The sequence below is a fragment of the Alternaria postmessia genome (genome assembly GCF_024291825.1).
Source record: "Alternaria postmessia strain BMP 2775 chromosome Unknown scaffold_13, whole genome shotgun sequence".
Lineage (NCBI taxonomy): Eukaryota > Fungi > Ascomycota > Dothideomycetes > Pleosporales > Pleosporaceae > Alternaria > Alternaria postmessia.
Window position 1 is genome coordinate 422,916 of NW_026260086.1, and position 26,410 is coordinate 449,325.

The 26,410-nt window shown below is 50.3% G+C and overlaps 9 protein-coding genes across 9 annotated transcripts; 3 read left to right on the plus strand and 6 right to left on the minus strand.

Annotated features, from left to right (window-relative positions):
* Positions 1 to 196: 196 nt before the first annotated feature.
* On the minus strand, positions 197 to 1,060 carry J4E82_003201 (uncharacterized protein; the record flags this gene model as incomplete). Its single annotated transcript, XM_051729490.1, has 1 exon — positions 197 to 1,060. One exon carries the CDS (start codon positions 1,058 to 1,060, stop codon positions 197 to 199), a length of 864 nt encoding a protein of 287 aa, XP_051590874.1.
* A 2,393-nt stretch (positions 1,061 to 3,453) lies between these two features.
* On the plus strand, positions 3,454 to 5,899 carry J4E82_003202 (uncharacterized protein; the record flags this gene model as incomplete). Its single annotated transcript, XM_051729491.1, has 5 exons — positions 3,454 to 3,587; positions 3,635 to 3,837; positions 3,889 to 5,262; positions 5,343 to 5,386; positions 5,504 to 5,899. The coding sequence occupies 5 exons, from the start codon at positions 3,454 to 3,456 to the stop codon at positions 5,897 to 5,899; spliced, it is 2,151 nt and encodes a 716-aa protein (XP_051590875.1).
* A 1,100-nt stretch (positions 5,900 to 6,999) lies between these two features.
* On the minus strand, positions 7,000 to 8,383 carry J4E82_003203 (uncharacterized protein; the record flags this gene model as incomplete). Its single annotated transcript, XM_051729492.1, has 2 exons — positions 7,000 to 7,936; positions 8,016 to 8,383. 2 exons carry the CDS (start codon positions 8,381 to 8,383, stop codon positions 7,000 to 7,002), a joined length of 1,305 nt encoding a protein of 434 aa, XP_051590876.1.
* A 980-nt stretch (positions 8,384 to 9,363) lies between these two features.
* On the plus strand, positions 9,364 to 11,279 carry J4E82_003204 (uncharacterized protein; the record flags this gene model as incomplete). The annotated part of the gene is made up of 2 exons (XM_051729493.1): positions 9,364 to 9,562; positions 9,667 to 11,279. 2 exons carry the CDS (start codon positions 9,364 to 9,366, stop codon positions 11,277 to 11,279), a joined length of 1,812 nt encoding a protein of 603 aa, XP_051590877.1.
* Positions 11,280 to 13,185: 1,906 nt separating this feature from the next.
* J4E82_003205 (uncharacterized protein) lies at positions 13,186 to 13,697 on the plus strand (the record flags this gene model as incomplete). Its single annotated transcript, XM_051729494.1, has 2 exons — positions 13,186 to 13,300; positions 13,360 to 13,697. The coding sequence occupies 2 exons, from the start codon at positions 13,186 to 13,188 to the stop codon at positions 13,695 to 13,697; spliced, it is 453 nt and encodes a 150-aa protein (XP_051590878.1).
* A 979-nt stretch (positions 13,698 to 14,676) lies between these two features.
* Positions 14,677 to 15,617, minus strand: J4E82_003206 (uncharacterized protein; the record flags this gene model as incomplete). Its single annotated transcript, XM_051729495.1, has 2 exons — positions 14,677 to 15,477; positions 15,561 to 15,617. The coding sequence occupies 2 exons, from the start codon at positions 15,615 to 15,617 to the stop codon at positions 14,677 to 14,679; spliced, it is 858 nt and encodes a 285-aa protein (XP_051590879.1).
* Positions 15,618 to 16,042: 425 nt separating this feature from the next.
* J4E82_003207 (uncharacterized protein) lies at positions 16,043 to 16,723 on the minus strand (the record flags this gene model as incomplete). Its single annotated transcript, XM_051729496.1, has 1 exon — positions 16,043 to 16,723. The coding sequence occupies one exon, from the start codon at positions 16,721 to 16,723 to the stop codon at positions 16,043 to 16,045; it is 681 nt and encodes a 226-aa protein (XP_051590880.1).
* Positions 16,724 to 18,002: 1,279 nt separating this feature from the next.
* Positions 18,003 to 19,033, minus strand: J4E82_003208 (uncharacterized protein; the record flags this gene model as incomplete). The annotated part of the gene is made up of 4 exons (XM_051729497.1): positions 18,003 to 18,056; positions 18,106 to 18,411; positions 18,460 to 18,708; positions 18,884 to 19,033. The coding sequence occupies 4 exons, from the start codon at positions 19,031 to 19,033 to the stop codon at positions 18,003 to 18,005; spliced, it is 759 nt and encodes a 252-aa protein (XP_051590881.1).
* A 4,218-nt stretch (positions 19,034 to 23,251) lies between these two features.
* J4E82_003209 (uncharacterized protein) lies at positions 23,252 to 24,748 on the minus strand (the record flags this gene model as incomplete). Its single annotated transcript, XM_051729498.1, has 2 exons — positions 23,252 to 23,299; positions 23,351 to 24,748. The coding sequence occupies 2 exons, from the start codon at positions 24,746 to 24,748 to the stop codon at positions 23,252 to 23,254; spliced, it is 1,446 nt and encodes a 481-aa protein (XP_051590882.1).
* Between the last annotated feature and the right edge of the window lie 1,662 nt (positions 24,749 to 26,410).

Below are 26,410 nucleotides of genomic sequence, written 5' to 3' on the forward strand. Positions count from 1 at the left end.
TTCAGCGTGGCGCATGGCGTATCTCTGGCATAACATATCCCGGGATATAGAATCTGCTTTCCCATAGGGCGAGTTATACCTTTGTCATCTTATTTGTACAGATGTTCCTCATCTATCAATGCTTAATACATTACTACATTACAAGTGCTACTGCGTTATACAGTGCATCTCTATTTTACTCACCACAGGAAAAGTTTCAATCCAGTTCACCCCTCTCTCCCGCGAATCGAAATGCGCATCCTTTCACGAAGCGCCCTCCGCTATGCCCATCTAGCTTGATCTCCACCCTCACTACTTCATACCTCGCCGTTTCATACATGCATAGGGCGTGTTCCTGCTCCTGCGAGACAACCTCATACGCCCATCCATCAACCCGCGATTCAGGGTCGTCGTCGATCAGAGCATTGTACTTGCCACCCCAAGTCTTGAGCTTTCCTCCATAAATTAAAGCTGGAACTAGTGCGCGATCTTCTTCGGGCGGCAACCCAAACAACTCGTTCAGAAACGAACTATTCCCCAGCGTGCCATAGAAGAAGTACCACACGGGGAATTGGTCCTGTGTTGGGAGATACTCACACGCCCTGCTGTCAGGACGGTGATGTGGCAGTGTAGTGTCGTATCCAAGAGTTGGGTACGCCGAACCGAGAGACAAAGCCTTGCGTGCCTTGTTAATAGGCGCAAAGATTGGGGAAATGTCTGGGTATTCTTTGGCCAGCCAGTCCTTGATCTTTGAAATGTCGAGGTCGCTGACATGGCAGAATTGCGCGATACCGTCTTCGCCTTCTCCCTGGATGATTCGGGGGTGGGAGGGAAGGATGGCGGCCGAGGCGAGGATTGTGCGAGTGATAGGGTCGCTGAGCTTGAAGAGGTAGTCCATGTTGCCAAACTTACGATCAGCTGCTCCTTTGACTGGAGTCTTACGCTGCTTGGTTGACTGGAGCAGGTCTTTCATTTCGGTTGATAGTTTCAGTGCAGATATTTGATGAAGTGGTACGGTGTCATTATTTAGTTCCCTGAATGCGTTCATGGCGTCATGGTCTAGATTGTCGAGGTATTCCATATTATTGCTGTTAACTATTCACCTGTTGTTCAAGTGGAGTAGGCGTACGTCAAAATAGAGAAGAAAGGGAGGAAATGGAGAACTTGATGAAACATAATGAAAATGTCAGTCGGTGACTGTTGTGTCTCAGCATTTAGCATCGTTGCGATGACAGTGCTTCGGTAGCGAACCACAGCTGATGAGCCAACCACACTTGCGGCATATCGATAAGTCCCATATAAGAAATACCCAAATATTACAGAGTCAGAGACAGCGTATCGTGTCTCTTCCGTGCTATGTGTTCTTCTACAGCTTACTTATAGACCCCAAATTGATACAAGCAATCCCTCATCTTCCAGAGCTCCCAAAGGATCGGCATGAAACCATTTACTGATTTTCAAGCCAGGGATGGGAGCATAGTCCCGACGCTGAGGCCTGGTGACAGGATGGTGGCAGGCGTCGTATAGGAGATGGAAGATAAAGATCACTCCAAAAGCTTACAGGCCTACGAGACTTCTGCTTATAAGAGGATTTGGTGTGAGGCAAATCAGGAGGACAAGACGGGTGTTTGAAAACTGTCGGGCGTTTTTTTCTTTAGTGCTGGAGAGTATGATAGTAAAGAGCTTGAGGATGGTAGTTTCGATTTAGCATGGTATCGAAGGAAAGTTATTTAAGCCTTCTGTTGTTAGACGGTGGTCTCCAAAACCTGAAACATGGCTTGAATGCCACACCAGAAGGAACAGCGACAACTCGCTCGTGCGTATTACCCGCATGCATTACAAGCCGAAGTACAAATATCATTCGGCCTAGGTACGGCAAGCAATGGGTGGTCTCCACATAGTTCCACCTACTTATCCTATCCGCCCGTACTTCTCCAGCAAATGAAGCATTTGACCCATACACACCTTTCACGTGTATCAAATCCACGATTCTCACCCTATTGTATTGGACAGGGTCGGCGCTTGCTTCCGATAAACCGATCGATACCCCCATCTAGGTGATGCGCTCTACATGGTGGAGCGGAGAAAGTAGTTTTCCTGCGTTATGTTGAGCTCAACTAGTGTCTCAGGTCTGTATATGGTCAGTGATATGTTCAGACGCCCAGGAATGCTATCTCTTACCACGGGAGTTATAGTGAGCTGCAGACGCCAATTCTTCTAGCATGATCGTTGTATGCAACGACCAAGTGTGCGAACGTTGATACTGAAGTAAAAGGTTTTGTCTCGATATCGGTACACTCGGAGCTGGTGTGTGAATAGGGAGAAGAGAACTCATTCCCGCATCAGATTTAGTATATGGATTAGTAGAATCTTGGGGAGCATATATATACCGTAGTTTTCTCGATGTCGATATCGCATGTACAGCTTGTAAAGCAGCCAGATAGTAGGGGGACACGTGATCAACAGTGCAATGACTGCAACAATGCTTTGAGTGTCCAGTACCATTATTGGTGCCTGTATCTTGTTTTCGAAAATTTGAAATGACTGCTAGCTCCAACATTCGTTGTTATGAAGATTGTAGGTAGATTCCGGTGGCCGCTCTGCAACTGCTGCTTAATCTTGCACCCAGCAGAGAAGGAGAACTACTATATACCAGGTATCATGTGTCCCTTGAACGGAGATTATGGCAGCAACCAACCAGTTCACGCCCGCATCTTGGTTTGATAATCCCTAAGAGGGTCGAAAGGACTCGGCCGGCCGGTCTGCACATACATGTCAGCAACTCCGACACCTGGCCGTTGTCGCTTACATTAGCGTAGTTTCTCAAGGTAGGCGCACCAGATCTAGAGATTCTAAGGAGATTCTGGCTTCGACCAATCATCCTGGGCAGGCGCAGCAACCCTGGTCTATGCGATGACGAATTCTTAGCCTCAGCCTTGGTGGAGAGCTACCGACGACCAGTGAATGGCTTCTTGCTTTTCGGGATTGAGCGTTCCAATTCGCACTACCTTTGGTGGAACTGAAAAAAGAACTTGCTAGCATCGCTTCCAACACTCTCCCACCGCTGGCCAGCACACCGGAAGCGCTGTTCGTCTGCATGAGTGGCGAGTGCTGTCGAAGATTTTGGCATACACCAATCACCGGAAGGTCAAGGACGTGGAGGCGCGGTTGCTGCATCCGGTGGGTCGATGATTTCGAAAGCGACCAATAGCGTGACACACGCCTTTACTCAGGTGAACGAGCCTCTATCCCCTCTCTTCTGACCTTGAACACTTGTCTAGCCATACCTCTTCACCCTTCTTTAAAACACTATACTGCCATCTTCAACCATTTCGTGCATGCCGGTGACTTTGCTCAGGTCATGCGAATTTCGCTGCACTGCGATACTCGGCTGTGCCTAGTGCCGAGGAGCCGTCTTACTATATTACTTTCCGAGTTGTGATAACGGTAGCACGTAGAAGAATATATCCGAAGATGCCCAAGAGATCGGAAGAAGACGAGTCCGAATGGACGATACGTAAGGATGACATACTGAACCTATACATAGAGCAGGATAGGCCACTGTCCGAAGTTATCCGTGTTATGGCCAATCAAGGCTTTGTAAAAACGTAAGGGGATTACGACACTGAAACACATTAGGCTAACTGGTAAGAAGAAAACCACAATACGAAAGATCCCTGAAAAGATGGCGTGTGTCCAAGAATGTGCGCAAAGAGGAGTGGGACTTTATTCTCAGCCGCTTGAACGAACGCCATCGCCCGACTATTGTCAAAGTCCGCGGTATAACGATTCCACAGTCAAGACTAGATCGTCAAAAGCTTAGGCATCGAGAGAGCACTCTTGTTCGTTATAAATCAAGTAGGTAGGAAGCTCATTGGAATTTGACGGCTCACTGAGAGTATGCCATAGAATTGAATCCTTCGCCCCGCTGTCAGACACCACCAAACATAGAGATCTCCACACCATCGCCAATCAAAGAAGACGACGAATTGCAACTGATTCCATTACCAGAGCATGGATACTATGGAGAGATCGAAAAATATGACGAAGAACCTTCCGCTGTGGATGATATTGGAGACCAAAACGACCAGCTACCTGAAGAAGTTTCCATCTTTTGGCCGATCTACGGTGGACCGAGCCTAGACACTTTGCCCAAAATGCATGGAGATAATGCTGCGGATGGGACGACGAAATCGAGGGAGAATCCATCGTCACTATCCTGTCCTCCTACGGTTGATAGGTCCCCTGTATATTCAGTACCACTTTATGTGTACATGCACGAATTCATCTCCAACAATTCCGACCGTATCTTCCAAGACATCGACCGGCTAAAGAGTCAACATCAAGTTCATGAGCATCAGCAAACCACTGATTATGTCCTCAGTCAACCTATCGATATCCATGTCGAGGCTATCGTCCGATACAAGATTCCAAGCCGTCGTTTTCATCAAATTATGAGAGGCACTCGAGATGATCTGGATTTGGATCTTCTCCGACGGATACTGATTGCTACCGATCCGGACGAGGACTGGAAGAGCTTTGGCGAAACCCTTCTATTCAATGCTGTGAAGGACAGAAACCTATCTCTACTTGACGTACTCCTCAATGCAGGAGTAAACGAAATGGCTTTGCAGGAAGCAGAGACCGTCAACTATCAATTCGACGAGTATCCATTCAATGTACTGCAAGTTGCAGTTCAATACGAGTATGACGATGCAATCAGGACTTTGACCAGTCATGGTGCGATAATCTTCACCGGCTGTCCGTACACTGATTGCGCTTTTCTCGCTAATGCGATTGAACATGCCATGCATCTGGTACGGCCATTACTCGCTGAATGCATAAGATTGTTAGATCACCAGATATCTCAGAAAGGAAGCGCCGCTCTTAGCCGGGCTGTAATTTTATCTAATGACAAGGTCGTTGACGTCCTCCTTCAGACTGGATTCAGTCCGTATACTGGGCGATACAATGGCCCTTTTTCGAATAAGATATTACCATACGGAAGCCCTTTCGAGCTCGCCATGTTTGCTTGGAAGTCCACCTACCTCAAGAGGTTTTTGAAATTCCCATGGTATGATACGAGCAAGAAGCAATATCTGGAGCGACAACGTCAACTTACTGCTGCATACATCTCTGCATGGTCCTCTAGAGATCTCGAACTCGAAAAAGCGATCCTAGAAGCTGGCCTGAAACCGAATGAGATGAGACAGATCATGGGAGATGATCATATGCAACAATGGCTGTATTTTGGTCTCGCAAAAGCGATTGAGTATGGCGACTGTAAGACGGCAGAGGACCCCGCCAAGCCTGCATGGTCTTAAGCACTCCATAAAACGACTGGATGATTTTATGATCAACAGTGCGGCTTTTCCAGTTGGCAGTAACGAGAGAGAATGTGTCTATGGTACGCAAATTGATAGCTGCTGGAGCGAACGTCAATTTTCGTAGGGAATCCGACGTAGGCTACAAACTACTTCAAGATGCAGTTATCATAGGCAACATCGAGATCGTCACTGTCTAGATTAAAGCTGGAGCAGAAGTCAACGCACCTCCAGGTATATTGGGCAAGACCGCAATTGAGATAGCCGCCGAAGTAGGCAGTCTTGAGATGGTCACTTTTCTCCTCAAGACAGGAGCCGATTTCGAGGGACAACACAACAGGAACTACAGAAGGGCAATTTACAGAGCACGAAACAATGGACACATGTCTGTGGTCGGGTTACTGCATGAGTGGAAGAGATCGAAATATGGCAGGCATGACTGCGACACGTTAGACAACTTGAGGAACTCAATTACACCCGACGAATTGGACTTCCAAAGCGAAGCAGCCAGGGCCGCTCACTTGAAAGACCAAGCCGAGGTTCACCCTGCAGTCGAACTTTCTGGGGATAAAGGCTCTGTGGCAAGCAATGGCTGAGAGTAGCACACCTTCTCTTGGACTAACCCACACAACGGAACGTAAACATATCCGGAGGCTGTAAAGGCAGAGTTGGTTGTCCAAGGACCAATGATTACATAAAATTCTATTCCTCCAAACACGTAGTTCCAGTCATACGCACGCACACGCGCGTGAACACACCCTCCTCTCATTTCCCCTCTTTCCCCTCCCCCTTAACCCGCGAACGTGGCATCGGGCCGACACCAAGCACCAAAAAGCTTGTTTCATGTCCTCACCAGGTTCAGGGTTGCTTGTCAGAGGACAAAAATGAAAAGATCGTCATGGGAATCCTCGGTGCCGGGATTGTGCTTGCATTTGCGGTTTTTGAAACCGAAATGGACGGATCGCCAGGAACGCGAGAGTTTATGTAAGTTGTATGAACAAATGTTTTTTTCTTCTCCTTCTATTTGTAGATCTGGGGTACAGGGTCTTTGAGAATGGGGTGAGTTTGCTGTAGCTGGTGCGTCATTGTTTTCGTAATGCATGTTTAGTGTTGATGAATACCGTTCGCCTTGAAGTTCGCCGTGACGTCGGTGATTGCGCGGTGTTGAGATACGGCCCCACCTGTTGTGTGGGATTGAAAGTGGAGAAGTATGGTATTACGATCGTTCAGTCATGTTGCCGTGTACCGAGAAGAGAACAAGATTTGTTTTCGCGTGCGAGCTGGAGCAATCGGTAAGTGCATCACGTAAAAGATTCATCAGCCCAGGAGCAAAGGATGTAGGATGGTAAAAAACAACGTAGATTGGTTTCATAGTATCGCTCAAAGTTATGCTGATAATCGTGAGGGAAAGAAAAAAGGTGGTCTCCAAACCATGCCGCTCGCATACATACGCCATGATTGCTGAAATTCGCCGTTATGGTATATTGCCCCCAAAAGTTGTCAAAGCTAAAACGCTGGAAAAAAGGCCATATGCGCCCTTGATCGGACTATCATATCGCTGGTGAAATCCTACTTCGTACTCCTACAAAACGCCCGTAAACCCAAGCCGGGTATTTCGCCAATAAGTTGCTCGTCGTGAAATCTAATATGTACATGGAAGGTGGTCATGTTGTGGTGGTGGTGCGTCGAGGTGTTCTCATATCGAATCTATTGCCGGGTATTTGCGCTCTTCTTTCTTGTCTTCTTTGAGACATATGCCTTGTCTGCCAACCTTTTCTTGGAGGTAGTGGAGTCGGTCGGTATCCTTTTCGTCGAATGCAAAGGCGCCGCTCCAGAATCCGCAGTCGATGTTTGTGGTCTCGTTTCGAAAGACGACCTGAGCTTGTGCCGCCAGGTCTACCGGGGGGATACCGTGTTCGGACTCGCCGCTTTTCTCGCCCACCAGGTCAATCTCACTGTGACCTGGCATGTGGTGGAATAGTTCAGAGTTGAGCGTCCAGCAGCGGAGTCCGGGGCTCGGGTATTTGCTTCGGGTCAGGGGATTCCTTGCATTCTGCCACTCGGGTGTGGGAGATGGCGTGTTCTCTCCCTTGTTACATGCGTGGAGAAGCGCAACATCGAATGCGCGAGGTCCAGTTTTCTTCAGCTTGGGTGGAGCGAGATCGTTGAGGAGGCGTTCGGCGGTGCGACGGGTGACGGCGTATCCGAAAGAGCAGAGCGGGAACTTGGAACGGTGGATGACGCGTGACCCTTCAGGCATGCCCAGTAGGCGGAACAAAGCCTGTGTGAAGGGATGTAGGTTGTACCATGCGGGGAGGGTAGGGTCCTGGTATAGGATGTGTGGCATAGCAGTCAGATTAAAGGATTGGCGGTCGGTCTTGGGTCCGTCCTCAGTGACGACGTCGAAGTAATCACCGCAGTGGCCGAGATAGAGTAGGTCCCAGGCATCTTGGTCGCCCCAGTACTGGGTATGGTTGCTAGCTGCGTTGGCGTAGGGGTGCTGGGAGCGCGGCGGGGGAAGGAGCTGGCGGGCAGCGCTTGCCGCGAGCGGAATCTGTTGGCTGCGCAGACGAATGTCCCAGTCGACGTCGTCTTCGAGAATGAGAGCCGTCTCGAGGTCAGAATCGAGAAACCTTAATAAGCGAGTCAGCAGCAGCTCTACAGCGGCGGATGCACGCCAAGACGGGTGCCGGGCAACGAGGGATGACTTACCACTTGAGGGCGTTGTGGTGCCCTAACCACGCTAGTATAGACCCCTTCTGGACCTTCTCTTGCCCGTTGATGAAGCGTTGGACATCGCCCTCGGTCCACTCTGGCTGTGGCGGGATGGTGAGGTCGATGTCGGTGACATTGGCCGCCTGGATGAGCGGCTGGCGGCGCGAGGAGCCTTCCTTGGAGACGACGACGACGGCGCCGAAGCCTAATGTTCTGTTTGAGGGTATCTTTGCAGGCCGCGACTCAATCGAGGACATCCATTGCAGGTATATGTGGTCAGTGTCTCTGCTGTGGTACCATATGCCAATGAGGACGAGGACGAAGAGCAGCAGCAGCGGCGTGGGCCGCTTCCTGGATGCAAGCATGCCGGGCTATATCGTGTTGCCAAAAGTTGTTGTTAGAAGAGTGTTGTTAGACATGTCCGCGAAGACTCGGGGTGGGGGGGGGACGCTATGGCAATAACAAAGTACGACGATGGCGCGCTCGGTGGGCGTTAAGTTGGTTAGAACAATGGCTGGCAGGACCGAAGCAGATCAGGCTGGGCGACGGCTATCTCTAAATGTCGCAGGTCGCGGCGGGAGCAATACGGGTGCCTACCGGGGTGTGGCACCGACATTGCGTTTTGTAACCACTGTATCAGGCTACCTTAGATTATCGCGCATGCAACCGGGATTGTCATCATCTTACCACTGGCCAAGTGGATAACGCTGCTCCAGCTGGCGCGGCGGTTGCAGGCTGATTGTGCGACTGGCCAGCTGAAACTGGCCAAAAGCGCCCCAAGAGAGACGTCTGACCTTCCTCGTCGCCATCAGCTTACCGTGTACGTTGTTTTTGCGCCTTGTACTTGCACTTGCACCTAGCGTTGTTGTGTCTTGCATACGTATCCGAAATTATGGTTCCCCAGCAACGGCCGCCGTCACGTGCACGGCGTGGTTGTCGAGGTCGATCATAGGTAAGCCGCGCCACATGCATCTCAGGGACGCGCTACCCATCATGCGCCTCAATCGTCGCCATTCGACACGCTTACGACGACGACGACACCTCCGGACACGACTTCCGCATCTCCAACATCACGACGGCGGGTGGTGATTCTTGTGCGACTTTGTTTCTATAGCCTTAGCTTTCTTATTCTACCGTTTCCCGCCCTCTTACTTGCTAGTTTGTGACATGGTGTGCGCCGCTGCACCCTGAAACTAGTCGTGCACCGGCTTCTTGTCCTCCGCATCCTCCCCCTTCTCCAGCCCGCCCATCCTCGATCCGCGCCATACACGGGGTTCGCAAGGCAGAAACATCCATTCCCTAATCGACCGCACCACATGCCCGGCCACTCGCTGCGCCCATAGTTATGGCCACGTTGGGCTCGCCCTCTCCCCCAATCTCACCCTCAAGAACCATGCGCCGTCGCGGCTGGGCCAGGAAGGTTGAGCGGTACTGCTGCACCGCCGTCACATACTTTCCGCTGGTCTTCGTCTACGGCCTGACGTCGTGGGCCGTATGGGTCCAGGCAGGCATCGGCTTTGTGCCCTCGAAGAATGTCTGGACGGGTGCGTCTCCTTTCTATATATATGTCACAATCCAAATTTATCCTACGTCCAATAAGACCACGTCACATGAAGTTGGGAAACTCGATTACTAACACGCTGGACAGGAAAGTTCTCGTCTACGCTCGGCATCTTCCTCTATCTCATGCTCAACTGGAGCTACACTACCGCCGTATTCACCGACCCGGGATCGCCGCTCAATATCAAAAATGGCTACAGCCACCTGCCATCGCAAGAAGGAGGAGAGATGCAGTACACGTCCTTCACCGTCAAGGCATCGACCGGTGAACTACGCTTCTGCAACAAGTGCCAGTCCAAGAAGCCCGACCGCTCTCACCACTGCTCCACATGCAAGCGCTGCGTCCTGAAGATGGACCATCATTGTCCATGGCTGGCGACTTGCGTCGGTCTTCGCAACTACAAGGCTTTTGTGCTCTTCTTATCATACCTCTCTTTCTTTTGCTGGGTCTGTTTTGCAACTTCTGCGACTTGGGTCTGGAGTGAGATACTCAGTGATGGACAATACACTGAGTCCTTCATGCCCGTAAACTATGTCTTACTTGCCGTACTATCCGGCATCATTGGCATAGTCATAACAGGCTTTACTGCATGGCATCTATGGCTTACAGTTAGGGGCCAGACTACGATAGAAAGTCTGGAGAAGACGCGCTACCTCTCACCACTCCGGAACACGATGAAGCATCAGCTCAACGACCGAAACTATATGGATGCGCAAGCGAACGGACGTTTGAGTGTTGGCGACCAGTTGCGCGAGATTCACGCGAACGCTCTTCCGGGAGTGACCAGACCCGAGGAGGGCGAGCCGCCCTCTCGCTCTACCTCGCGCTCTCCCGTACCAGGCCATGCGAACGGTTACTCGCACCCGCACTACCAGTCCTACGAGTATCGAGAACGCCAGCAGTACCAAGACCGCTACGACAGCTATCTTGACGAGCGCGACAACGAGATGCTACCTAACGCCTTCGACCTAGGTTGGAAACGCAACATCGCACATGTTTTTGGCCCTTCGCCGCTGAAGTGGTTCATACCGCTTGTAACCACAACAGGAGACGGGTGGTCTTGGGAACCCAGTCCGAAGTGGCTGGCAGCACGGGAGCGGATAAAACGGGAAAGGGAAAGAGAAGAACAGATACAGAAGCAGCGTGAGCGCGCTGCTGGTTGGGGTGTTGATACTCCTACTGAAGCAGAGTTTAGGGGTCCCACTCGCGCTCCGAACGGATGGATGCCTGGCCAATATAGCCAGCCTCCCCCACGAGCCACCAGACGTCCAGAATGGCAAGCACCACTTGGCCGCGGCGAGCAGACCCAATACCTCACCACTACCAACGGCATCGCGAAAGGCCCAATCGACGGACGAAGAAGTCCAAACAAAGCCGACCAAATTCTAGGGAGAGAACGCGGCATGTATGCTGATGGCGATGTTCAACTCCAGACAATCGACAGGAAAAAGTTTGACCAGTACAACTATATATCCGAAGACGAAGACGACGATTACGAAGTCTCTAGTGACGAGCAAGCGGTCGACCAACGCAAAGCGCAAAAAGTACAGACCGTGACTGCGCCACCAAAAGGAACACAAAATTGGAATGACATACCAGACGGGTTTCTAGATCCGGCGCCAAAAGAGAGGAAGAAAAGTGCGAGTCGGGAACGATCACAACAACGGAAAAACGGGGAATGGGATGACTGGGGGACATGACACGTTGGGACGTAATGGATACGATGGCATGTTGGTATGTTGATATGTACATTCGGGTGTTGCATAGCATGGCGTTCCTTTTGTGGCGTTTTCTCGTGTTGCATAGGAATGGAGTTGTTTAGACGACTGTCATCTGACGAAAGCGAAAGAGATATTTTTTACCTCATGGCTTCTCTCATCTCCACATCACACGATATCAATTTTGCAAAACTGGTGGCGTTTAGTAGTAAATCATTGATTGATGGATCATCTTCTAGCCAAGCATCGACCCTGAGTTTGCGTACAAGCATCAATAACAAGCGCCACCAACACTCATCTCCTGATATCGTTCCTGCGCGCCGTGCCCCACTACATGCGCATGGGATGAACAGCATCTTGGCGTTCTAGATCTCTGCATTCTAGACCCTGTAGACATTGGCAGCACCAACGCCGCGGCACATGAATCCATCGTTGCGCTAATTTATTCCTTTATCTTCCCTTCCTCCTTAGCCAGGACCCAACCCGCCTATTACTTCTTCAACTTCTACAACCTCATCGGCTGTTTGTACTCCTCATGACCGTAATCTCTTTATTGCCTCTTTTCGGGTCCAATTAACCCGAGGTTTAAGTTGAAAGAACATTAGGACTTTTTGGGCTTCTTGGCAGCTCCATTCTTCCAGACCTAGTACTGCACAGCGGTAGGTCTCCATGGCACTAGGGGATTGTCAGCGCCCAGTTCTCATCTCGTGGTGGTAATGGGAGAAGACTGGCGATGTAGGTCCTGCGATGGTGTGTTAGTTGGTTGATGGATGAGTCGAAAGTGAGGTTGATCGTCTTTCCTGGCCATCTTTCTGCGCCTTACGAGGACCTGTATCATCGTCTGGAGCCTGTGTCGTGATTGGAATTCGGCAGATCATTCGGCACGTCAGTGATTGCTGCTGAAGCGAGCAAACTATTACGAAATTCTCAGTATATAACGACTATGCTCTGCTTTTCGCCATGCACTCATCAATACCTTGACCCAAGATGAGCGTGAACTCAACAAATAGAGCCAAGCCCGTCACCTTAGCTGACTACCGAACTCTTACCTATGTAGAATTGACCGCCGACACTGTCTTTGGGTCTGGTTACGACATAGCCGTCCTCGTGCATCAAAGTCATTTCGACTCGAATGACTATCTTGCTACCCTTACTGCCCATTCCACCAGCCCAGCGCCCGGTCGGCCTCAGCTTGTAGATCTTGGACTGCATAGCGGAACAACGAGAGAAGAGGCATTGCTGGGCCTGTTGCATACCCTGGAAGAAATGGCAGTCAAGAGAAGTAATGCGAACAGGATGAAGTCGAAGAAAGAGGATACAGAAAACAAGCAGAAGAGTGGGCAGCTGATAGAAGAGATGGTGGAGGAGCATAATGAGGAAATATGAGAACAAAAACGTAATCCAACCATCGAATAGAGAAGGGAGGAGCAAATTTACCGCAGTAGGAAAACTAAGAAGTTGCGTATTCCCAGCGATAGTACTTATCAGCATGACATAATCTTTGCGTTGCAACATGACAGTAAGTTAACGCAAAAGTAGTACGAACCATATTAGTCTGACTATAACCCTTCATAGTCCTCTGATGATGGCACACATGATGGGATCATACGATTGGAGAGCTGGGAACCATCCACCGAACCTCTTTTCCATACGTACATGTTGCATGTTGAGCAGCTTCGATGTTGTTGGATCGCTCCCACCGCTACACAAAGTTTGCTGCCTCGAATGATCACACTTTTCCACTCTCCCGCCTCACTGTGTAACCAAACAAACACATTCTCGTACTCCCTTAAACCCTGCAGATGACACTATCCTTCACCGGTTTCTCGCCATATAGATCGTTCTTCAATTGCTCCTTTCCAGTTCATCCTGGTGATAAAGACTACAAATGGATTCTTTAACGGCAAATATACCGGAGCGCCTAGGCCGATCCCGTGAACCGCTTCCAAACTTGCGAGGTGAAGACGAGACTGAGATCAGATATCTTGTTGACCTGATCGAGAGTAAGTAGTGAGAAAACCATAACGTCACCTCCGCCATACACTGACTGGCAACCTCTCAGCGCAATCATGGATTCTGTCACCTCTCAAGCCACCCTCCTGCATCCTAGGACGTCATCCACCACCTAAAGACCCCAATTCCTCTAAACAAAAGATCATTGACCCTTCTCTTGCGTTTTGTGCTTCGCTCTACAGCATCGGTCAAGGTGGGGTCAGGAGCTTGGAAGTGGGTCCTGAAGTGGGAAGGAGCAGAAAAGAAGCACTAGAACGGCTATTGGAAGTCGTGGAGATGGAGATTGGACGCATGATGTTGAATGATGATTATCATGCACGCAAGGTGGCTAAGGACAGTAACAGTTCCATTGGAAGTAGCGGTGTTAGCAGGACTGACAGGGGGTAAATGTTCTTTGGAGAAAGAAGGACCTAGTTCAATATCCTCGTAATGGTCCTGGTGGGAAGAAACTAAATCGCTCTTCTATTGCTCTTGTATTCTGTGTGGGATAGGTATCGGCCACTCCCAATTTTTTCACCATGTTGTGAAAGTAAGATCTCCACATCACCTCTTCTTCTTTCGATTCACTATCACTCTCACTATCATCATCACTATATCTCTCTTCATTCTCATCTCCATCCTCGGCTTCATTCTCGCTTTTCTGACTTCACTCATTCGTCGTTGCTGCATAATTCATGCTCTCTTATTCCCGTCTCTCCTTCCTTCAGGTTTCCTTGAGGATTCTTTTCCATCGTCTGAAACGGTATCTCAGCAAGCGATTCCACTTTTTCCAACAGTTTCAAAAGCACTTCACCACGTGAACTTGCCACTTCTATCTTTGTGAGAGGACGGATTATCATACCGCGACTCGTACCTACAGAGGACAGGACTGCGGCACGGTACTCAACCTTGTCTTGTTCGTCCAGGCGACGACTCAGATAAACGGTGGCAGACGTGTAGCTAGGCCAGAGAGAAGAAACGAGAATATTGAGAAACGTGAGTGTATTGACGTCTTCTGGTAGTACAGAGCTTGTTACATCCACGTTCCGCCCATCGGTACACCCCGTGGTTCTTATGGGCAGTTACGAAAGCAGGTCGAGAGGGGAAATCGTCCAGAACTTCCGTGCAAGTGTTGTTGGCTGGGATGTCTTGGATGCTAGCGAGATGTTCTTCGTTTCGCCTCAGGAGGGGACAGATCGCAAGAGTGCGCTGATGGCTGTGATCAAGTTGGTAGAACAGGAGGCACACAAAAGAATGGCGAAACTAGAGGCTAAGATCGCACACCCCCTCTGACGTACGGACGATCCATCGGAGAGGGGGTTTAAAAAGAGTAGGAGATAGAGGTGCCTTTCAAGGCTTGTGGTAGTGATGAAATGCAAGTAAATCTTTAAAGCTTAGCTTTATCATCCAACAACGGAAGGCCAACTGCCTCTTCCAGCTCTTTTACAGCATCCTTCGTCTTACCCAGGTTCACCTTGATTGTTCTCAACCCCGTCTTCTTCGCAAACTTAAGATTTATGCCAATATCATCCAAGAAGAGCGTGTCGCCTTCCGTCACCCCTCCCATCCCCTTCTTCCTCGCAATCTTATCCATCTCGCGTACCGCCAGCTTGTACGCCTCTGGATCCGGCTTTCTGACACCCACGGCCGCCGAACCAAGGAATATGTCGAAACACGTCGTAATATCTGTGGAGTCGTTCGCGTAGAGGTTTGGAGCTGGTGGGTGGACAAGCTCTTTCGTGAAGAGCTTCCCTTCGTCGTCGAGTATGCCCGTAGGGAACGTAACGTTGTTGCTGAATGCGCCCAAAACGAATTTCCCACTCTCGCCTAGCTTTCGTAGCGCAGGATACATGTACGGATCTGGTGCCCGACTGATCTTCATCATACGCCAGAACAACGTCTTCGCATCAATGTCCGGCACCTGCGGATTCCCACCCTCGATTGCCTGTCCACCACCGACGCTCTCCTGTTGCGCAAGCTTCTGGAGGAACTGTGACCAGACCTCCGGTCGCATCAACTGTTTCTTAAAGGATGCGAACCAGTCGTCGTTGAGTTCGACTTCGCCGCGCTCGATGAGTTGCCATGCGCCCGTATCGTGAGGTCCTTTTTGGATCGCGTAGTTTATGTAGCCGATAGGGATCTTGTTCTCGATTTCATAGTCGAGGATCGCTTGGAAAGGACTTATGACCTGTGGATGAAGACGTTAGCTACATTCGTCTGGTCGCGCGTGGTGCTGAAGGGCGGCGTGGGTCGTGTTGAGGAATTACGTACGACTACTCCACCGATGTCGAAAAGAATAGCCTTTGGGGGCATAGTTGAAGATGTCATAATGTGTGTATGTTGACAGAATTGTCAAACATCGCTATGAGGGTATCATGGTGGTTTGTACGGCGTCGTCATGGTCGGCATTGGGAGAGTCGTGAAGTGTCCAGGTACCTCGGCAATGGATAAGCTCTATCGATAGCGCTAGTCCCCGCAAACAGTTCAACCTCACAATGTTCTGTAGATCACTCATCACCCTCTGTTTTGTGAAGTGTTTGATGAATGAACGGTATTTGATGATATATTTCATAGAACTGAACCAAGACAGAAGAAATCCTTGTTGTACCTACATCGTCCGCGTCCCATCATACAAACTATACCCAGCACCGCAGGCAAGCACTACCAGTATGAACAACATCTTAGAACCGATCGAAGCTACATGCTGTATCACTCCAGAGTCGATTCTTGTATCGAAACTTGTTGTTTTGCGGTCACAGTGATGATCCGTCCACCTTTCGGATGGCAAAAGTGTGTATAGTAGTTTGAGCCATAGCCGCTGGTTCCTTGGGTGGGAGGTTCACGACAATCTTCCCCTTCTGCTTTCTGCCAGATAGAGAGTCAAAGATGGCTTTGCTCTGCCCCCACAGAAAATCTTGTTCCGGCTCCGTGTTCATTTCCGAAGCCAGGAGGCTGGGCATTGCGCTGGCTAGTCGCGTGTCATTTTGCGGCAACCGGACCTTAGGATGCTTCCGATCCGTCAGACCTGGGCCATTGTGCAGTCGCGAACGAGAAAAGTCGACACCTGTCGCAAAATGCTGGACTCTATTGATCACTCTATCGAGTTGCCCACAAGGCTCGACGCGCTTTTGACTGTCGATGTACTCCAAGTGTTGGCGGCGCTGGCATTCAAACTCAATACGAGCCTTTGTTGTTTCGTACAAGTAATTTTGATCATCACCAACAGGAAGGAGATGTATGAGCATGCGCTCGAGGGAATGAGACGGAATGAGTCCTAGTGCACTAAAGTAGCCAATGTTCACAACCAGCTGATCAATAACTACGGCGCTCTTGATGAATGCAGGGACAAGAACCTCGACATCAGCAAGGGTAACCGGTTTCCAAAGGAGATGTTCCAGGAGGGGACGTTCGCTCGTAAACGGCATTTCACCCATAATTTGTTTCATAAGCGCTAGAAACTAGAGTGGTACGTCTACTTCCACGCTGTCTGTCAGATCAGCTGAACCTGGCGGATAGTTGGAAGCAATCGCTTCAGAAGTCGGGGAAGAGCAATTGGAGGACTCTGGTGTTGTTAGATCGATACGAAACTGGCATCTAAAATGACCTCCTAGGCTAAGGGATACCACCTGCGACTCAAGTGTGGACATTTCAATAAGATTATCTAACTTGAGGGGCCTGAGAATCACGGTGAGGCTAGACCGTCGAAATGTAGATGATGATCTATGCTAGAAGTAACCCCCCTGAGGCTACATCAAACCACGTGCCGGTGTTTGGGACACTGTATGAGAATATGGTCGCTTATTACATAGAAGGAGTCAATGGCGAAGAGGGCGAGCATAATACTCGTTATGAAACAGAACATCATCATAGACCGTACGACATGTGATAGAACACGGACGCTGTAACGGAGTATGTACACAATATTCTGTAGAGAGAAGACTCCTCGGAACGAGATGGCAGAATATAGAGGCCACAGGCAGGGAACAATAGATATCCCACGCATATCTCACGGGATACCCCAAGTGTGACAAAAAGAACTTCGTACACAAAGGCAGCTTACACCCTTGTAAGCAAGGAAGGTAGCTTCGCTAGCATATAAGAACCCTTGGCTTTCTCGGAATTAGAGCGGCCAATGATCTTAGTGGCCCGCCGGAAGCGCTTTACTCGCGAAGCGTTCACTGGTTCGTAGAGAATGCGCTTGCGTTGCTGGTATATGGCGGCAGCTCGCTTGGCGTTCCTGTTGCCGATTTCCAACATCCTGTTTGGAATTGTGAAGCTAGGGGTGACATATTGTATCAGTATCTTGTTGGGATTCTGGTACAAAAAGTGTTGTATCTCGCGATCCATTGTCTATTGCGCACACATGAACGCTGGACAAATGCTATGTTTGTAAATCGCCACTTATGGTGGAAGGTGCCAACGACGGAGCAAAATCGGGATCAACCGCAAGATGATTGCGGAATGCACCGACTGTATTGCAAGGACTCATGTCCATGCGTTTAGTGAAGGTTTTCATCTGAAGCGCAACGAGACAACATCCACTTGCGTAGCTGCCGAAAGCTTGATCTGGTCTCAAATCGAGATAGCGCGATTGTGTAGAAGATTCTACTGACTGGAAAACTTCTATCCGCTCGTGGCGGGTGGTACTATAGAGTGTACTCAGATATATGAATGTTATCTCGACCTGCTTGCTGTTGCTGAGAGAATCAGGTATTAAGCATCCCAGGTCAGCTCGTAGCCGAAGACAGTCCGGCGAAGAAGTTCATCCTAGGTTCGGTCAGTGACGCATCCAGATACATCATTACGAGAGCCTCACCCCTGGATCTTCCTCGAACATAACCTTCTCCATGACCTTTTCGAACGTCTTAGTGACGGTGAATCCCGATTCTCTAGCTAGGTCGAAGAAAGCCATGTCCTTCTCGTACAACCATGGGCGATATGGTGTAAAGAAGACGTATGCTCGGGATGTCGGTGACTTCTTGAGAGTCAGCTGCACAGTCTTGATGAGTTTGGCATGCTCCGAGTGGTTGAACAGAAGGTCGGCAAGAATGAGAACATCGAAGCCCGAACTATCAGGCAGATACTTCATCAAGTCATCGGTAGGTGCACCCCAGAGATATCCCTGTGCGCATATTAGTGACGTCCGCCAATGTTGAGCACAGTCACAAACCTCCGCCACTATTTTGGGAGGCTTAGACAACAGTTCACAGTGGTCAACATTGTACTGTAAATTCTCGACCAACTCGGCATCAGGATAGTCTGTGACGACCGTTTGAGCGGCACCGTTGAGAGCACAGACAAGGCTTGGAAGTCCCGCTCCAGCGCCAAGCTCAAGTATCGTTCGATCTTTTACGAGTTTACCTGCATGCTCTTCCAGGTAATCGGATATGGTTCGCCCCGCATTCCATAGGAAATGACCCTGAATACGTCAGTGAGTGTGCTGAGATAGTGCATGACCGTCAGAAGTCAGATGAGTGCCGAATCGCTTCTACGGTCCTTCTATAAAAGTTCCAGAAGGTTGGAAACCAACGCATAAGACGTCAGAAAGTTCCATACTGTGTTTCGGCATGTCGGTAGTCAAGTGCATAACTTACCCACAAAGGATTATGACCGACCAATCGAACAGTGAACTCCTTGCCGGAAAGCAACTGATGAGACGCGAAGGTTGCCTGCTTTTCCGGTTCATAGAAATCAGCAGGCTCTTGGAACAGGTCCAAGCCCTCTTCACCGGCCTCTGACGACATGGCGGAAGGCAAGTTGTGGTGAAGTTATAGCCTTGGCGAAGACTGTATTTTGGGTGTTTCAAAGAGCGGAGCCACCACGGATGGCACGTGCCCGGTTAACCAGCCACCGCTATGCCTGTCCAAGTCGCGTTCCAGATAAACTCCATCTTCGAAACAGCGGATCGTCGTCATCAACGAAGTCAGAGGGCTGGCCAAACAGTACCCTGTGACTATAGCAGGGTCTACAGCTCCCTTGTTGGGCTGTAGCAGTGGGCGTTGCACCAGCCCTATGGCGTGGGAGTGCCTCAGGTGGCTTCAGAGCGAAGTAATTCAATGATACCCGGCCTACCAATCGCGCCCACACTGACTGAATTATCGCGGTACTCACATGCCTGAAGCGAGCCCGAGCCAAGCAGGGTCCAGCCGGCGCAAGATTCCCCACGCCCCAATGATATACCCGGCGGCCGCAGCGTCGTTTCCACGGTTCTTCTGACCACAAAAACACGCTGGCGCAGGTGCTGCTCTTCGTGGATCGCGCTCGCTTTGTTCACATCGCGCATACCTCTTATATCGCGACACCTCCTTCACTTATCCCTCCTATTGAGGACACAATCCTTGCTGTCTATTTCTCGATTGTCACCTTTCTACTTGTGCCGTTTCGAAGCGACTAAACCCGCTTAGTAAGAAACTTGCTCAACGCTAAGGGACTAAGCCTAATCCAACCCTCCGCCAAACGTCGCATCCATTCAGTTCACGACAAACCTTCGAGCGCCGACCAGCAGATCCCACGCCTTTGACGCCTTAAGTCCCGAGTCATTCATCAGTCTAGTGGGGAGGTGTGACAGCTGCGTTTTCCCGCGGTGTTGAACTGGATATTTGCACGTCCCACCAACCGCTGAGCCCTGTCAAGTCATCAATTCTCCAGACCGTATTCTGGGTGATAATCCAGTGAAACCAGCGCCTGATTCCGCTGGCTCTCGATTGTAGACCCCGCCACTTTAACCGTGTGCATGTCCGACGTCCCCCCGGACATTCGATCCACCCTTCATCCGTTCCGAGCTCAGGATCGCTATTGCATCAATCAACGCCTGTGCTGATACAGTATTATCACCGACACTGCGGGAAGCCGGCGCCAAATCTCAGGGTTATCAACGCTCCACCCACCTGGAGCTGGACCCTTCACAGCTCACTTAGGCCAAGCCGAGGGCCGAGTCTACCTTCTCTTTTGGACACCCACATCGGACCACTCCCGAACCTGTAGGCTACTTTCCCATGCGGCGAGGGTCATACGTCTAGCCCAGGACCTTGCCACTCCATTTTCTGCGCTGCACGCCACTGTACCCCTCTGCAATACTTTCACGTGCGCGGTGTACAGTAAGCTTGGACATAAGCTCTTTCTCACCAGCAGTCTTACTTCGTCCCCGATACACGGCGCACTTGGTGGTTACATGCCGTAGATTGAGCAAGTTATTGCGACCTCATAATAGCCCCGCATCATGTGGGCCGAAGTCAACGGAGAGCGCAAGAAGGTCGCCTGGTAGGTTCTCTTATCTGTTTGTTCCACCCCTCATTCTGTCTTATTTTACTATATCCTCTCTACTATTTGTTGCGCGCAAACTGCACCTATCCGGAAAATTCTTTAGCGACTGCGACTTGCATTGCACTGTCCAGGGTGTCTATTCGCCATATACTTTGACTGACATTGATTAGCGGTCCGTGCATTCGCGGTCATCGCTCGTCGAAATGCGATCACCGAGATCGAGTGCTGGTTGAGGTCCGGAAGCCTGGTCGGCCGTTGAGTAGCTGTCCACATCCTACTGGATCCTGCAGTTGCGAGCGTGTTGTTATCAACTACACGATTCCCAAAACGTCAGAATGTGCTTGTCCGTCAGAACGAGCTCCGCCCACAGCTACCGTTGCAGGAAACAGTCGGATTACGAAGAGTAGGCGTAAATCGGCTGCGCCCACCCCTTACAACCTCGAGAAGGCTATCCAGGCTGGCTTCGACGCCAAAACCGAAACCTCATCCGTCACGTACACACCCTCCGAAACAAGCAATAGTAATGGAGCATCACTTCCGTCAAGTGCGAGCTCAACGCCACGTCTTCTTCCTGCACAGAATGAGCCCGTCTCAAGTTGTTGCAAGCCAAAGCCTGTCCTGTCGCCGGTCCAAGAAGGAGGGTGCTGTGGCAGCAAGCCAAAGCCAGTTGTAGAGCCGCCAGTTCAAAAGAAGTCTTGTTGCTCATCACGCAAACAAGAAGATGCGCCTGTCAACAGCCAATCACACGGTTATCAACACGTGGGACACCAGTTCCAGTTTCCCGCCCAAGCAGTGGTTCCACAGTACCAAAACTTTCATCCACAAACACCATCAGCTGCGTCGAACCCTTTCGGCCTTGGCACTCCAATCTACAATCACGCGGCTGCAGCCTACCATCGGCAGAACTCTGTGTCTATGAGCCCAGTCACGAACAATTCGATGTCTCCGTCTGTCGCCAGTCCCCAAATCGGGCAACACGTCCCTGAACACAATTGTCACTGTGGAGAGTCATGTAGCTGCTTTGGATGCGCAGCCCATCCCAATAACGCTACGATGATGGAGTATGTCCGGATCATGGCCCATTTTCAATACAACGGCGGGTTCGGAGGCATGGCGCCACCTCTCTACGACATGCCTACATACCCACATCAACCCGGATACGGAGCGGAAGCCAACATGAGTTTCAACGCAATGCAGCAAGGCTTAACAACACCCACACCAACGCAAATGAGCTTTCAACAAAGCATGGATATGCCAAATATGGCGCAGGTACCAATGGCATTGCCCGGGAACTGGCCACAACAACTAACTCCTTCACCAAGCCAACCACAGCAGGCCCAATTCTCGACTTCGAGCAGCCTTAGTTACAACACACCTCCCATGCCGGCGCCAGGTGATACAAAAATGCGGAAACCAAGTGACTCCATGGATTCACCCGCAGCCAGTAGTCCCAGCGATACCAAAGATGAAGATACAGTGACGCTATCGCCATCATCCTACTTCTGGAACGAAATGACCTTGCCAAGCTGCTCAGACGCGTCTGGTACTTGCCAATGTGGCGATGGCTGCGCATGTGTTGGTTGTCTTACACATGGCGGTCACACCGGTGAATCTCTCGATGACACTGGAACAGCAGCGGAACATGATCCGTTCCTCAATTTCGACACAAGCCTCGCGCTCAACATGAACGACCCAACGGATTTTCTCAACTTCAATCCAGATTCGAGCTGAGACACTTAGCCACTAAACCGTTTATTCTTGCCTTGGTCAACGACGATCATTTTGCCTCACACTAAAGCGAAGCGCGATTGCGCGAAGCTTACGGGGATATACACTAGAATTATGCCCACCTTGTACACTTCAAGAAGCGATACAGGCGACAGGCGTTCAACCTTTTACCATGACAACTCCGCCGGCACAACTCGTTGTGTGACCACAACAATAAGGCAGTGTTCACTTCGTCATATGCTGCATCTTCTATCTTCTTCATTTTGTATATGTTCAGCGTCACCCACAGCGCGACTGTGGGCTAGATACTTTTGTATGGGCATGGGAGGATAGGAGCCTGTTTCAGCGTGGTAAGAGAGAGTTGTCTGGCATATAAGGGAGTTAGCGTATGAACTGTACGAGTTTCTCCGTCGGTGTATTCGTACGATACCCCCGCATCGGGCGGATAGCATAGTGAAGTGAGATTTGGTCTTCATGCTGCTCATAAGCTTAATGGGATTTTATCTTTGTATTGTTGTTCTCACTCTATGATTGCGAGATGTCATGCTGTACGATTCCTATCCACGAGTTGGAGTGAACTGTACGAGGAGAAGGGCTCTTCCGGGAATTGAATACAAAAAGATGATCCATCACCAACCCGTTCAAAGAACGATACTCGTAGAAATCTCGGTAGCATTGCTAACAGAAGAGAAAACTATCTGCATATCCGAAGAAAGCTAGTTGGTAATTCGTTTCAAGAAATCCGAAACCTCCTCCAAAAGTTCCGTCGAGATCGTTACCGCAGTCCGCCGGGCCTTCGACATTGTGAAATAATTGACCAGTGATACATGAGCCTGCTGAAATAGGCTGACGTGGGAGTGGTAGATAGTGCAAACAATGTCGTAAGAGCCAGAGATCTAGTACGACCACAACATGAAAAGCGAGTCGACAGTGAGGTACATGAACGTAACGCTAGTCGGGGGGCGGGTATACTACCCGTCCGATAGTACAACCATGAGATCGCCATGTTTAATCCCGGCCTGTTCTTATTAGCACTTTTTCTTCTCAGATCACACTATAGTAGGGCATACAGTGCAGCCCCGATCCGGGTCTTCCCAACAGGTGTCGCCTTCACACCACTGGTTTGTCGCGCTCTTGTACCTGCAAGGAGAGACAACACCATCACCAACGAAAGTGATATCGTAACGGAGTCGCTCTTGCTTGCATAGTTCGTTCTGCTTTATGCTGGAGAAGCCCTGGTTCGCTGGACCATCGTCGAAGGATGTTCCGAAGACTGCGGGTGCCCAGTTACCCTTACCCCCCATCGGTGTACCCCAAGTGCAAGCCTCACTTTCTGGTACACCCTGTTTATTGACGTAGTACTGAGCCGATGTTTTCTTACCTTGCCAGAAAAAGTATTTCTGCTGATCAGGGTTGGCTAGGAAGCCAGTCTCTCCAGGGCCAACAGTGACTGGGAAAGTCATGGACTCAGTGCCTACTGTACGTGAGGGATTATCTAAAGTTTGTGAGCAGATTTCATACCTGGATAGTCTGTGCGGCAGAAAGAGACGGATTTTGACAGCTTGTTTTGCACCTTCACGCCCATATGCTGTGATCCTTGCACGCATAGCGTGTCTGCGATTTTGCCGTCGGCCATCTCCAGAAACCCGTCTTTTGTTGCAATATAAGCCACCGACGCTCTGACCTGTTCTGCCTTGAATAGAGGGGAATGAAGCCTTGAGGTAAGGGTTAGGGCAACCATAGGAACAGAAGCTACCGGTTGTGCAGCAAGTGCCGTCTGAACACGACCCCTTTGGGACGGTAGTAATGTCATCGAAGCCATCTGCTCCGGCATATTGGGGATCTTGGATACCCGACCAGCCTCCCAAGCCTTCTTGAGCTGTAGGTAAAGCGCCATAGCCGTAAGGGAACTCTGTACAAAGGATCGTGCCGTCCGGGAATTTCCTGTCGCACTCAGCACAGTGGCCGTCCTTATCGACCATGTCTGCCCAAGGCCTCGACGAAGTGCCCGACTGCTGTACAGGCGGCCTATCCTGGGAAGGGCTCTGTGCAGGGTCGATGGGTGGCGTCTCTGGTGGTGGTGCAGGCTTCTGAGGTTCGGGTGCGACAGGCTTGACCTCGTCCACAGGCTTCTCGGGAGTAGGTCCTGGTGTTGGCTTGGGGACCTGAATCTCATGATCGGAGGCTGGAGGCGGAGTAGGCAATGCGACAGAACTGCTAGTTGATGTCGACAAAACACCATCGTTTCCCCACATCAAAGTGCCGTTGGTGATACCCTGGTTGACTTCTTCCTCTGATATCTCGTGATCATCGAGCCAGTACACGATCTCTGTCTCCACTGCAGCAGGTACGAAGATAGTGCCACGCTTGGCCGGACCATTGGCGTGGACGCGACGGTGCAAGTGGTGCGGCTTAGCCGCGGTGACTGCAACAAGCGCAGTAGCAGTAATTAGATACTGAATCTTCATGATAGGCTTTTGCACGACACGTTTTCTGGACGTCGCTGACAACTTGTCCCATCACAGTCAGCGTAGCAGAGAGCGACGAGGAAGAGCGACTGACTTGTTATTTCCGTACAAATGGGTACTTGCTGAACGCTTTTGACAGATGCTTGAATATCCAGATGCTTGTTTGGCTCTTTCTGGTGTTCGCTACGCGGTGGAGTGCACGAGAGAGTGGCGGAGTAGTATACTGGCAGTGTCTAATGAGTGAAATGGAGATACAACTCCGGGTGGAGGCACGAAAGAATGACCGGTGAAGCGTGAAGGCGGATGGGTCAAGTTTGGCCTACGGAAAGTCCACGAAGATAGTACGAGGGCACAAGAGCGAGAGTGAGGTGAGGGTTGTTTGTACTGTGACGCCAAGACGGGGGCTCGCTAGCGTGGCTGCTTCGTTTGCACAGGAGCGATGAGATGGGTATGCGCCTGCTGGGTTCTAGAGTGTCAAAAGAATGGGCGAATGCCGGTCACTCGAAGTGGAAAGAGCATTGGGTATGACCAGAAAGAGTGCATACACAACTTAGGGATATCTTGAATGAGATACGACGTGAAAGGAGTGAACATGAAGATGACAATCAATTCAATGGCATGAAGAGGGAAAGTAACAATCAGCGAGAGATTACCAATTTCAAGGACGGCTCACTGATACTACCGTTCTGGCTAGTGGCACAACTGCGTGGCATAGGTACCTACCTAGGGAGGTGCTCTCCAAGTAGAATATCAGCCTGTATCACGTACGTACGTGTACGAGGGGGACGACAGTGCACCTCCTTGGTCGACCTACAGAGGTAAATAACCTTGAAACCATACACGAAGAACGTTTCGTCCATAACAGCATGGCATCGATCGACTAGGGGACACTGAGTTCCTAAGAATGTCTCGATCCGAACATGGCTTCGGTTCACGCATGAACCGGTTCTTCCTACCGACGTGTCGTGCAATGTCAAATTTTCGCTAGACCGCAAATAGCTATTTGCGTTCATATTCCACGAGTAGATTTACCGTGTAGAGAGAAAGCTAGAAACGCGTGAAGGCCAAGAAATTTCTAAATGACGTTTCTAGCGTATCAGGGACAGCTTCAGCAAGTTCTTGACTACAGCGCTTGCCCTGCTATGGGTATTCGACGGCTTTTTTCGACGCCTTCTAGTGTAGTACTAATTCCCCGATGTTACTGTCGTATTGATTCTTGGGGTATGCAGAATGTATGTACACTCACGATATTTCGCGTAACCTGGGCGAATAATGACTGACCTCGTGAAGTAGCGCGTTGGCTTGGATTCAACTCGATGAGTAGTGATGTCTGCGCGGCAGCATGCGTAACAGTCCCTGCCTTCTTTCACGAACGTCAGTACTCGGGATTCATACGGCCACACAGCATCCATCGTGGAAGCGACGTTGTAGCGCGCGAATTACCCGGAGCTCGTGCTCCATGCAGCCCTGTTGTCGAGTGTGACGGGCGCAGGCGCAGCAGTCTGTATCAGGTACAATACGATCATGAGGCCTGCGGTAATACACGATTGCGATGCGACGATATGTGATGGTGTTGATGAAGGAATGTTGGAGGAAGCGATGTGACGAGATGAGATAGTTGCGCGCTCATCATTGGAGCCCCACATGCTCTTTAGCACGCAG